The 13,253-nt window shown below is 37.3% G+C and overlaps 1 protein-coding gene across 1 annotated transcript; it reads right to left on the reverse strand.

The window, feature by feature from the left end:
- Window positions 1-1,260: 1,260 nt before the first annotated feature.
- psmc4 (proteasome 26S subunit, ATPase 4) lies at window positions 1,261-11,839 on the reverse strand. Its single transcript, XM_037786187.1, has 11 exons — window positions 11,807-11,839; window positions 9,990-10,088; window positions 8,862-9,048; window positions 7,127-7,273; window positions 6,188-6,297; window positions 5,610-5,703; window positions 5,240-5,407; window positions 4,386-4,462; window positions 3,713-3,881; window positions 2,656-2,711; window positions 1,261-1,781 (listed from the first exon to the last, which is right to left on the reverse strand). Exons 1-11 carry the CDS (start codon window positions 11,837-11,839, stop codon window positions 1,668-1,670), a joined length of 1,254 nt encoding a protein of 417 aa, XP_037642115.1. The 3' UTR covers window positions 1,261-1,667.
- Window positions 11,840-13,253: the final 1,414 nt, after the last annotated feature.

Genomic DNA, 13,253 nt, shown 5'->3' on the forward strand with positions numbered 1-13,253 from the left:
AATATAGTGTACACTTGTACGGATATATATTCTTATTAGGTGGAACTTTCTTTTAGTTGGCTGCTGCCCTGTCCCGTGCTGTAACTCCTGTCTGTTTCTTCAAACTGGGGGCGTGCCGACCGTCATCTACTGTAGGTAACACACTGACTATGGATAACTACCTCATACAACCCCACTTCAAAAGATCCAAACTATCCCTTTAACCCCATGTAAATCCATACTAATGGTGGTGGGCAAAGGTCATATTTGCTATGTAGCTTGGTGTGCATTTGTTTTACTGATACTGCAGCTGATACATAATGAATGATCTTCCCCCCACTTGTGGCCTGAAGGGAGAGCTGCAACCTCAGGCCGCACTGCTTCGACTCATGGGCAGGCTTAAGACGAGAGAGGCAGAGGGCCACAGAGCAGCACGGAGAACAAGAGGCCGGGCCCAGCACTGGCATGTACTTGAGTCTACTCTGTCAACTCCGAGATCTAAACACTGGCAAGAGTACATCCACAAAACAGTATATTCATATGATGTACGGCCACCAATGCTGACCGCCAACAACCTCAAGTTTTTATCTCATAACCATTCCTAAAATCTGTTTTATTAGATATTAATGTTGAGCATGTGTCTGATGTTTGATGTGATAACAGCATAGATTTCATAATACACATTTTATTCAAACTGTTGTTGTCCAAGTTTTGTCCAACATTTCCCTACCTACTTTGCCTCAAAATGTTTGGCAACAGAGTCTTGAGTTGGTGCTTTGGCACATTTTGCTAGCAGGAAACATAGCACCACTACTGGACCGTGCAAAAGTAGTGTGGATTAAGTTCACGCATTGTAAGACTATAGTTGAGGTAATTGCTGCATCCACAACTTACTAACAGATAATCATATTATCATCATTATTTTCTCTATTAATTGTTCTGTCCATAAAATGTCAGAAAATAATAAAAGGCTTTGGTTGACATATTCAAATTTCTTCTTTTGTCCAACCAACAGTCCAAAACCTTAAGATTTTTAATGAAATATCATAGAAGACTAATAAAATCAGACAATATTTCACTGGACTTAGTGAATTTGTTTGTAGTTTTGTTTAAAAAAAAAAAAAAGAAAAAAAAAGGCATTTAATCAATCAAGATAGTTCCCAATTAATTTTCTGTCAATCAACTAATCGATAAATTGAATGTCGCAGCTCTAATCGCAACATTCTGCTGATGACAATAAATACCGAGACACAATTCATGCTCGTTTCATATTTAAGCATCTTCATTAAAAGACATATATTTCAAGGCAGAAAAACAATGACCATTATTTACTTTTTTTTTCTTTTAATGGAAAACATCTTTAATGGATTTTTTTCATGTAACGTCTTGTTTAGTGAGTACATATAGATACAAATGTTCTATCCTAGCTACAGTCAGGAGGGGATATTTTTAAGAACCAGCAGAGTGCCTGTACAAAAACACTCCTTCACAATGTAGTGTCTTCTCAAGGCTGGAGACACGGGGCTAATCTGACGTTGTGCTGCAGTGAGTAAATTTAGTCCAAAAATCGATGCAGATCAGGGACTGCAAATCCTCAACAGACACACTGTAGATACAAACACAGACGTAAATCAATAACAAACTTGTGTTGTCTGGACACCTTTTTTTCAGGCTGTATTTTTCTCTCTCTACTTGTAGAACTCGTGCTCCTGCTCGTCCTTTTTGATGACGGTCTTGTAAGCTTTTTCAAAGTCTTTGGCCAGGACGATATACCTGTTCTCACGCACCGCCAACATGCCAGCCTGAGACAGAAAAAAACAAAAACAAATTAATATCTATCTATTTATCTATATATATACTTTATATACAGTATATTAGGGCTGTCAAAGTTAACACGTTAACGCAAATTTGTTTTAACACCAATCATTTCTTTAGCTAGCGTGAGTGAAGATACTGGAATCATGTGAAACTAGAAAACTTAAGGAATCCATTGGTACTAATTTGACGTGAAGGAAGCTAAATAACGCTCCAAACTGATGATACATTTTAGTAAGAAAAAACTGGCATGGCCATTTTCAAAAGGGGTCCCTTGACCTCTGACCTCCAGATATGTGAATGAAAATGTGGGTACCCACGAGTCTCCCCTTTACAGACATGCCCACTTTATGATAATCATATGCAGTTTGGGGCAAGTCATAGTCAAGTCCACACACCTATTGGGCTTCATTTTGCCATGTTATGATTTGAGTTTATTGTTTTATGCTAAATGCAGTACCTGTGAGGGGTACTGGACAATATTTGTCATTGTTTTGTGTTAATTGATTTCCAATAATAAATATATACACACAATTGCATAAAGCAAGAATATTTGTCCACTACCATGTTGATAAGTGTATTCAATATTTGACAAATCTCCCTTTAAGGCACATTTTGAACAGATAAAAAATGTGTGATTAATTTGCGATTAATCACAGACAATCATGTGATTAATTGCAATTAAATATTTTATTCAATTGACAGCCCTAATATCTATCCATCTATCTATCTATCTATCTATCAATCTATCGTCTATACACAATGTAAAAGATTGTCGTTTCTCATTCATTTTAATTTTGCACTGGTCCAAGAAAAGAAATGAAAGGGTTAAATTAACAGATAATTAAAGCTCTAGCTCACCTCCTGGCAGATGGAATTGATATCAGCTCCTGAGATCTTGTCTGGTCTGGCCACATCTGTGCATCAGTTAAGGTCAACTGAACAACACAGCAACGCCAAAACACAAGCAACAAAACATCTGAGTATCCAAACTGTGTTTAAACAAAGGAATACTGGAATGATGCAGTTTAAACAGGATGCAGATGCTCTCCCTTAACACTGTTTAAAGTGCACATGAACCAGCTGTTGTATGTTTTGATTAGTTTTCTTTTTGTGATTTTGAGTTAATTTTTTGCCGATGTGTCGCTCAGTTTGCAGGCCTCACAAACAGTCCAGAACATCTACGCTGTTGTCCTGCATCAAGTGTTATCAGTCAAATGGGATGTGAACGTCTCTGCAAAACTCGGCTTTGACACTACAGAAGATAAAACAATGACTTACTCAGCTCACACTCTAGCTGTGTGAGCTATGTGTTAAATGTGACACTGATGCAACCAAATAAGTGATGCCAAACATCACAGGTCATTAAGTATATAGATTGAGGAGTTCCTGCTGTTCGGCTCGAAGTCCACACTCGAATGACTGGAAGATAAACACTAAAAGGGTACATCATTACATCTAGTAACCAACTGACTATGACATTAAATATTTAAATGTATTCTATTCATATTTTAAATTGTGAATTTACCATGTTGTACTGTACAAACTGGTTTTAATTTAACACAAGCTCTACCCTGTTATACTGTATTGTTTACAGTGGCAACAATATGATTTTAGCATCCCGAGTTACATCATGAGCTAAATACCCATCTACCCACCCAAATAGACTGATTCAGTACTCCACTAACACATGTACCACACATACATACATACATGTAAACCTCAGATAACGCAAAAATGTCCTTAAAAAATGTTTGTATGAGAGTTTTTGAATACTGTACAACAGAGGACCCAGATAAAAGAAAGAGGAAACATTGCACAACATACCCCCTGAAAAGAAAACTGAATTTTTCACTGTTAGACACACGCACGCACACACACACCTCTTTAACGTGCTGTTATTGAACCAAAAGGATACAGTCCTCCAGGTCGACCTCCTCAGAGAGGTTCATTTTACTGGTGATGGTGGAGAAAACGAGACGTTTCTGCCTGCGGTCGGGAAGGGGGAACTCAATCTTTCTGTCCAGACGACCAGGACGTAGCAGGGCCGGGTCCAGCGTGTCTGCTCTGTTGGTGGCCATGATCACCTAAAAAGGGGGGTTCAAACGTGAGCAAGATGGTAACACATCATGATATGGGGGTGCATTTGCTTCACATAAAATATTTGCTTCTGGAACCAAATGCACCTATGGTATCTAGGGTGATGGTTTTCCCAGTCCTTCGAAACTGGTAACCTAATAGTTAAAATTGGAAACATTTTTCAAAGAAATTTGTGATGCGGGAACACTTGGGAAATTGACTTCTTCACAGAGGAAACATAGTTCCTTGAAATTAGCAGCCACCTCCTTTACATACTGAAGGCGTTCTTTGTCTGAGCAGCATTCACTTATGATCAAAATGTCCATTTAAGGGTTTGAAGACTGACAACATAAACCTTTTGTGTGCTTGCTGAGGTGAATGAATGGAAATAGGGGTATAGTGAATGAACGGCTGGGTTTGACAGTGCTCAAGCGCCATCACTGACACCACCAGTCAGTGCATATGGAGATGGCGCAGTCACAAGGGGAAAGTTAAGAGCTTCCTTAGCTCACCTTGACGTTGACGTTCTGGTCGAAGCCGTCCATTTGATTAAGCAGCTCAAGTAAGATTCTCTGCACCTCCCGATCAGCTGCAGAAGAAAATATAAAAACAAGGTCAGGCAAGACATGATGTTATTGCATTCACAATAGGCCTGCACGATATGAGGAAATCTGCGATGTGCAATATCATTGTTCAATATTGCAATGACTTGCAATAAATAAACAAATATTGAACTGTCCATATTCGCTATACTTATATCAGCCTGGTGGTCTTTACATTCAGAACCGTATAATTGAATATTTTAAATATAACCAGGCTAAATGTTGTTTCTAGAGCAGCAACAGTAATATTTACAGCTATATAAACTCTAATATTTACACTGGAAACAATCCAACATGTTAATAAAATAAATCATATTCCTGAGTGAAGTTTAGAGGGACATTGATCTTGTCCTCTGTCCTCCTCCCTCTGCTGCAGGTACTGCTGGTAGAGAGAGGACGGCCTGCTTTGTCTCAGTCAATCAGTGTGTGTGTGTGCGCGTGTGCGTGGAACTCCTCCACAGCACCGACACAGAGCAGTGTGCTAATAAATATTTATATTACGGTCTTTAGCCCCGCGGCCCATTTAATGCAGACCTTCGGTAACCATCCCTAAATATCGCCTGTTCATATCGCGATGACGATGAAAATAAGATTTTTCGGTCAGCATTAATTTACAAGGATGTAATCAGGGAAACACAAACATATCTTACAATGACTTCAATAAGCAAAACTAGTGCAATGTTTGTCCCTAAAAATATGAAATCTACAACAAAAACTTTGGTTTGTATACAGCAAGTCTACGTGTGAGCCACACATGTGCATACCTCCGGTCTGTGCATCAAAACGCTTAGTGGCGATGGCATCGATCTCGTCGATGAAGATGATGGCTGGGGCGTTTTCCTTCGCCAGCCGGAAGACATCACGCACCATACGAGGTCCTTCACCCAAATACTTCTGAACAAACTCAGAGCCTACCACACGGATGAACGCCGCTGGGAACAGAGAGGTTGGACAAAGATCAATTGTCGTCAGTAGTAATCTGTGTTATTTTAAATAATGACATCATGTATGTTTTATAGTGTTTGAATCCATTGTGCGTTGTCAACATAAAGGGGGAAATGGCTTTTTGTATAAAACAATATATCTCACTACATTAACAACATATACTGTACACACTGTATATGGAGGACTTACCTGTGGTGTGGTGAGCCACAGCCTTGGCCAACATGGTCTTACCACAACCTGGAGGTCCATACATAAGGACACCCCTGGGTGGGTCAATGCCAATCTGAGAGAGGAAATAGATCAGAGTTGTTATCTATCTAGGGAAGGCTTTCTACATTGTTTGTAAGGGCAAATTCAGGTTATATCCTAAACTTCATTATATTTGTCATATACATACATACATACATACATACATACATACAAGTACATAAATGAAATTTGACCTCCACATTTAACCCATCAACAAGCATTTTAGGAGCAGTGGGCTGCTGTAAAGCGCCAGAGGAGCAGCTTGGTCTAGAGTCAAGGACACCGAGTGATGAGCGCAGTTCTCAGCCAAAATGTGTGTGATTATCACGGTAATGACGGTACTGCAAAATCCATGTCGTGGCCGAACGTGACACCGGTGACGGTGATGAAACAGGTATATTGCCCCGTCCTATGAGCTACAGCCACTATTTTACTCACTGTGACATGCGCGCGTAAAAATCAATGACAAATATTTGTTGTCCGTGTAAGAAACGTCACATTTCTCTTGAATATCTGACCTGTTTGTAGAGCTCAAAGTGTGTGAGCGGCAGCTCTACAGCTTCTCTGACTTCCTGCTTCTGGATGTCCATACCACCAATGTCAGCATACATCACATCTGGCTTTTGGTCTGCGAAAAGAAACACAGCGAAAAGGAAAGTTAGCATTGCTATTCAAACATAGTCAACTTCACTTTACAAGATATCCGACCTCCTTTAAAAAAAGTGCAATGTGAAAGATCTGGCCAGAATTTTAGTTTAAAACATTAAAAAAATGAACTAACATTATCAACAGAATGTGAAGATGATGGTGTCTATATATCGTGCTGCAGAAAGATCTACTGAAATGAGCATGCTAACCAGCTAGCCCCGGCCCTGTCTTGTTAGAATGTTATACTTTAAGAGGCGATGTTAGTCACTGACACTGTAGCGTCCCGTCTGCCCTCATGAGAGGTCAAAGAAGTAGAACTGCCCCAGGGGCTTGTCATGTTGAAGGTACAGGCTTGATGACTCGTATTTTTGTTTCGTCCCCTTCGTCACCGGGAGGCCGTACAGCCCATCTTAGTGGCACAGTAAACTATATAGGTCGACGCCACACATGAAGATTATAAGATAGCAGTATTATGTTGACCAGCTCTCAGAGATTCAGCAGTATGGTTGACCCAGTATAGAGATGAATTGCTGACTCATATTTGTTTGGAGCATGTGGCTAGATCTTACACATTGCACCTTTAACAGCTTCAAGAAAATGCCATCTATGTATTTTTAATGGATATATAGAATTAATGGCCAACTGATCTTTGATTTGACTATTTGAAAGTAAAAATCATAAACACAATCTTCTGTGACACTAGAGGTCATCTCCAGATATGACCTTTGTTGTGGAGCTACTAAAACATGACTAGAAAACCTGAGACAGAGTGGTACTGAGTGGTACTGAGTGGTACTGAGTGTTTTTACCTGACGTCAGCATCATAATGCTGCTGTCGGCTTCAGGGGGGAGCACATCCACCAGGGCATTGCTGTGCTTGTGCAAGGCCACTGAGGCGTTGGGCTTCAGCAGCTCTCTGTCGATGGTGCTCAGGATGCGCACATAGTAGTTGGACCCTGAGAGCGGAACAAAGATGAATAAAAAGGAGAAAGAACACAGGAGCAGAACTCATTAGACATTTAATACATGTACTTCACACACTGAATAATTCAAATCCGACAGCACACAGTGCATCTCTTCTAGGTTCTCTCTCAAGACTCTGAAAGCCTGAACATGATAAAGCATTCAATTATACAGCATGTATGCATCATTTGCCATTTCATTCATTTTTAATTCTTCGTTTTATCCGTTTACTTATTCATTTATTTTCATTATTTGTTTTTTTCAACACATACTATTTTGTTTTCTATTTATCTCGTGGAAACTTGATGCTAGATGCTGGAATTGAATTGTTCCTCTGCAGAAAATACCTTTAAACTTGACAGCAAGCTGTGACATACACCACAATTACACCCACAGTAAAAAATATCTGTGAAAAGGATAACACACAATAGGAAACAACAGATTCTATTTCTGTGTTTGAGTGCAAATTAGAGGGCAGGTGTAACATCCCACCTCTACCCTTGCAAAACTTTGAGGACCAGTCCAGCCCATTTCCAAAAATAGCATGTATTTAAATGCTGTGATGCCATGAATCTGAAGATTCCCACTGAAATTTCCCATAGGTAAGAATATCCACCAGGTGGAAGGAAGGTACATTACAACTAGGGCTGTCCCGAATACCAATTTTTGGGCTTCAAAGCTTTGGTGAGAAATATTCGAAGGTATTCGAAGCTTCGCGATGCGGCACGGTGCAGCAGGTTGATATGTTCTTCTGTCTGTCTTCATCTCCCGTTTCAGTGCCGCTGCCGCACTTCTGTACACGCACACACCTCTACACACAACAAACAGCAATATCCATCTGAGAATAACTAATAATAGTTAATGTTGAATATGAATAATGAAGTTGGATTATTCCTTATTTCATGGGCTATTTTGGGATTTACACATTATTATTACAAACTTATATAAAAACAAAACAAAATGAAGCATTCGAATACTAATTTGGAGGTCGATTACCATGGCAACGGTCAAAGCTTCGAAGCATTCGGGTCAGCCCTGATTACAACAACAGTTTTGAGTTTCTCAGAGTTTACGAGGCACACCTGAAGGCACCATCAAGTCCCTGTCGGTGCCCACATACTGATACCAATAGACTTCAGAGAAGCAGAGGAATTTTCCAGTTCTGTTGTTTCTCCATCATCTCCGACTCCGACAGTGGCCATGGTGTCTCAAAGTGCAGCTGCAGGCTACCGGTAAGCTACGCTGTGTTATCTTTTAAGTGTTTATTGGTTTGTTTGTTTTTTTGGACGTGCACAAGTAGGCGGTGGGTGAGAGAAAAAGAAATACTGGGTGAATTGCCAATCCTGCTTTTGATTTCAAAAATCTAAAGTTTCGAAGAAAAGAGATCAAAAGTTAATTTTGATCTCGATTTTCGATTTAGAATCTAAATCATGACACCCCTAATACATAGGCTTATTGATTTCGCTGTTTATCAGCACAGCTGTCCATGTTTTTATTACTTAAATGAATACTGGCAGCATGTCATTATTTTTAGGCGGTGTAGGTCTTCTAAATTTAGCCAGGTTTTTCTTTTGATGGTACCTGTAGTGGAGCCGACGATGGCTGTGTTCTGGTCAACAGCTTCCAGGAACTGGCCAATGACAAGAGGGATGCTCTGTATCCTTTTCACCTCCTCCTGGGCATGGAGGAACTCCTTCTTCAGGTTCTTCTGTTCATCTTTGATGTACTCCTCCTGCACCTCCAGGAACTCCAGCTCCTGCTGCAGCTTCTGCAAACACACAGCAAAAGGAGAGGAAGAAAGAAGGGTGAGAGCCTGCTGGAGGTGAAAGTACGAGAGATGTTCTGATACCATTTTTTCCTTCCAGATATCGATTCTGATACCTGAACTTGCGTATCGGCCGATTACAATCAACGGACGGTTATTTTTGTTATTACTGAAAAACATTTTCCTCGCTCTGACTATCGTTACTGTTACACTCTCCACTAGCACCGCACTGTTGTTGTTTGCTATCGTCACATGACAAACTACCCGCGATCAGTTCTTCTTCGCTGCTCTAAAACAGTAGTTGCCAGTGGCAGCGATGATACATCAAGGGCGACAGCACAATGAAGGCCTTTTGAAAGAGACTGGGACACGGTTTTGAGCTCTGGGGTATGACACATGCACGGTGTAACTGGAGCTGCAGTGTTTAAAAAAGCTCAATGTGAACAGAAGTAGGTATGTATATATATGTATGTATATGTGTATATATATATGTATATGTGTATATATATATATATATATATATGTATATGTGTATATATATATATATATATATATATATATATATATATATATATATATATATAGCTCTTCCACTGTAATTTTATCCTAATAATCAGACTGAACTGACATTTAGTTTCACTTAATATCATCACTTGAAACAGAGAAAAATCAGAGATATGGGCAGTGTTTCAGAGGATTGAAACCAGGCTGCTGTAATTTCATGCATGAGGGTCATTTGTACAAGTCTGCTTTAAGTGTTTCTGATTTATATTTGTCTTTATTGGAATCTATTGTACCCAGAATTTAAGCACACCACAGCCCTCTGTTATCCACGAAGACACCGAATAAAACCCAAATACATTCACCTACAGTTTGTCATACTCAAAAGATCGATTTTGGGTAGATTGCAACTTTTAACACAAATGTATAAACAGGTATAAGACCTTGTATCTGCTGTAAAGGTCTTCAAGATCTTCTGGTTCAGGTGCCAGGAAGGACAGACCTGTCTGAGGTCTGGAGGTCAGTATTGCCGGCATGTCTTCCTGAGAAGGTGACAAAACATAATGACATTAACAAACTATTATATTTAACATCACACATCAGTCAAGAGCTTGTACTGCATTTCATCCAAACAAACAGGAAAGGGGGTGGGGGGGACAAAGGAGGACGGTCTGCAGGACACATAATGCACTTTCATAGACTAAGCTACTGTCTAAGTCTCTTCTGCACTATATTCACTTTTTTAATAGTCATGCATCACAGCTGTTACCTGCACTATATTCAGTTTTAACAGTTTTCTTCATCTCCTTGTATTTTTATATCTGGTATTTTTTTGTACTTTGTACTACTAACTTTTTTACTAACATGTTTTGCACTATGGAACTGTGATGCTTGAAACTTGACTTTCCCTCAGGATTAATAAAGTTACTATCTATCTATCTATCTATCTATCTATCTATCCATCTATCTATCTATCCATCTATCCATCTACCTACCTACTGTATCTATCTATCTGCTGTATCTACCTATCTATAGATCTACCTACCTACCTACCTACCTACTGTATCTCTCTACCTATCTATCAATCTAAATATCTACCTACCTATCGATCTACCTAACTACCTATCCATCTACCTACCTATCTATCTAAATGTCTACCTACCTATTGATCTACCTATCTACCTATCCATCTACCTACCTATCTATCTATCCATCTACCTACCTATCTATCTATCTATCTATCTATCTATCTATCTATCTATCTATCTATCTATCTACCCATCTATCTGTCTATCTATCTAAATGTCTACCTACCTATCGATCTACCTATCCATCTATCTAACTACCTATCCATCTACCTATCTATCCATCTACCTACCTATCTATCTAAATGTCTACCTACCTATCGATCTATCTATCTATCTATCCATCTACCTACCCATCTATCTATCTATCTATCTATCTATCTAAATGTCTACCTACCTATCTATCCATCTATCTACCAATCCATCGGAGACAAATACTAGCTTAGCTACCCTTAGCTCGCTAACAGTTAGCTAGCTACCTTAAACGGTTTGCAAAAGCAGAAAACTGTTTAAAGCGACGCCACGGTGAATAATAATAATAACAACATCATCGAACATCAGTTAGTGAATATAGTTTTATAAAATCATCATCTATTTAAAAAAAAAAATACATTTTCTAGAGCTCAACAAACATCAGGCTGCTAGCTGTTAGCAGCTAACTAGCATGATGCTAGCTGTTAGCAGCTAACCAGGCTACTAGCAGCTAACTAGGCTGCTAGCTGTTAGCAGCTAACTAGCATGATGCTAGCTGTTAGCAGCTAACTAGGCTGCTAGCAGCTAACTAGCATGATGCTAACTGTTAGCAGCTAACTAGGCTGCTAGCTGTTAGCAGCTAACTAGCATGATGCTAGCTGTTAGCAGCTAACTAGGCTGCTAGCTGTTAGCAGCTAACTAGCATGATGCTAACTGTTAGCAGCTAACTAGCATGATGCTAACTAGCATGATGCTAACTGCTAGCTTGGATGACGTAGCATCTGCAGCTAGTAGAGGATGAATCTGCAGGTTTACGTTTCGGCGGCTTTAACAGTGTTAAACTAACAAATGGTAAAATACTGAGACAAAGACCCACAGGCAGCAACACTCAATCACTTCAACCTTACAGAAGCCGACCACAGAAACTCTGTTAGTTTGTTAATTTAAAGATAAAAACAGGAAACAAAGTGACTGATTCATACCGGGCTCTTCTCTACCGCTACGATGTCCTCCATGTTGAAATATGACTACCCACTGACGTCATGACGCCACACGTCAGCGAAGGGTTTTATGGGTAATGGAGTTCATCGCACCAAGCTATTTAACAGGCAGTTAATAGATTCAAGATTCAAGATTCAAGATGTTTATTAAGTACTACAGTAGTATAATTCATGGTGGTAAAATAGAAACCTTAAATAAATACATGAATTAATTATAACGTAATTGTAATTGTAATATAACTTAAAGTATTTCCTTTTATAATTGTAATATAACTTAAAGTATTTGTAATTGTAATTGTATTATAACGTAATTGTAATTGTAATATAACTAATTGTAATTGTAATATAACTTAAAGTATTTCCTTTTATAATTGTAATATAACTTAAAGTATTTATAATTGTAATTGTAATATAACTAATTGTAATTGTAAGATAACTTAAAGTATTTCCTTTTATAATTGTAATATAACTTAAAGTATTTGTAATTGTAATTGTATTATAACGTAATTGTAATTGTAATATAACTAATTGTAATTGTAATATAACTTAAAGTATTTCCTTTTATAATTGTAAAATAACTTAAAGTATTTGTAATTGTAATTGTAATATAACTTAAAGTATTTCCTTTTATAATTGTAATATAACTTAAAGTATTTGTAATTGTAATTATATTATAACGTAATTGTAATTGTAATATAACTAATTGTAATTGTAATATAACTTAAAGTATTTCCTTTTATAATTGTAAAATAACTTAAAGTATTTGTAATTGTAATTGTAATATAACTTAAAGTATTTCCTTTTATAATTGTAATATAACTTAAAGTATTTATAATTGTAATTGTAATATAACTAATTGTAATTGTAATATAACTTAAAGTATTTCCTTTTATAATTGTAAAATAACTTAAAGTATTTGTAATTGTAATTGTAATATAACTTAAAGTATTTCCTTTTATAATTGTAATATAACTTAAAGTATTTGTAATTGTAATTGTAATATAACATAATTGTAGTATAACTAATTGTAATTGTAATATAACTTAAAGTATTTCCTTTTATAATTGTAATATAACTTAAAGTATTTGTAATTGTAATTGTAATATACTGTAACTAATTTTAATTGTAATATAACTTAAGGTATTTCCTTTTATAATTGTAACATAACTTATTGTTTTAATGGAGCTTCCCAGCAAAAAGCATTTCACACGATTGTACCTGTATAACCGACGTGACAATAAACATCTTGAATCTTGAATCTTGAATCTTGAACTCTGTTATAATTTTGGATGCAAAATTACTTTGGTAAATATTTTATAAAATATAAAAATGTATATTTATAAAAAATAAATATAATATAATATTATATTATATTAATAAAAATATATATTTTTCTCTACATTTATTTAATTAATTAATTTATGTATTT

The sequence above is a fragment of the Sebastes umbrosus genome, chromosome 11, assembly GCF_015220745.1.
Source record: "Sebastes umbrosus isolate fSebUmb1 chromosome 11, fSebUmb1.pri, whole genome shotgun sequence".
Taxonomy (NCBI): domain Eukaryota; kingdom Metazoa; phylum Chordata; class Actinopteri; order Perciformes; family Sebastidae; genus Sebastes; species Sebastes umbrosus.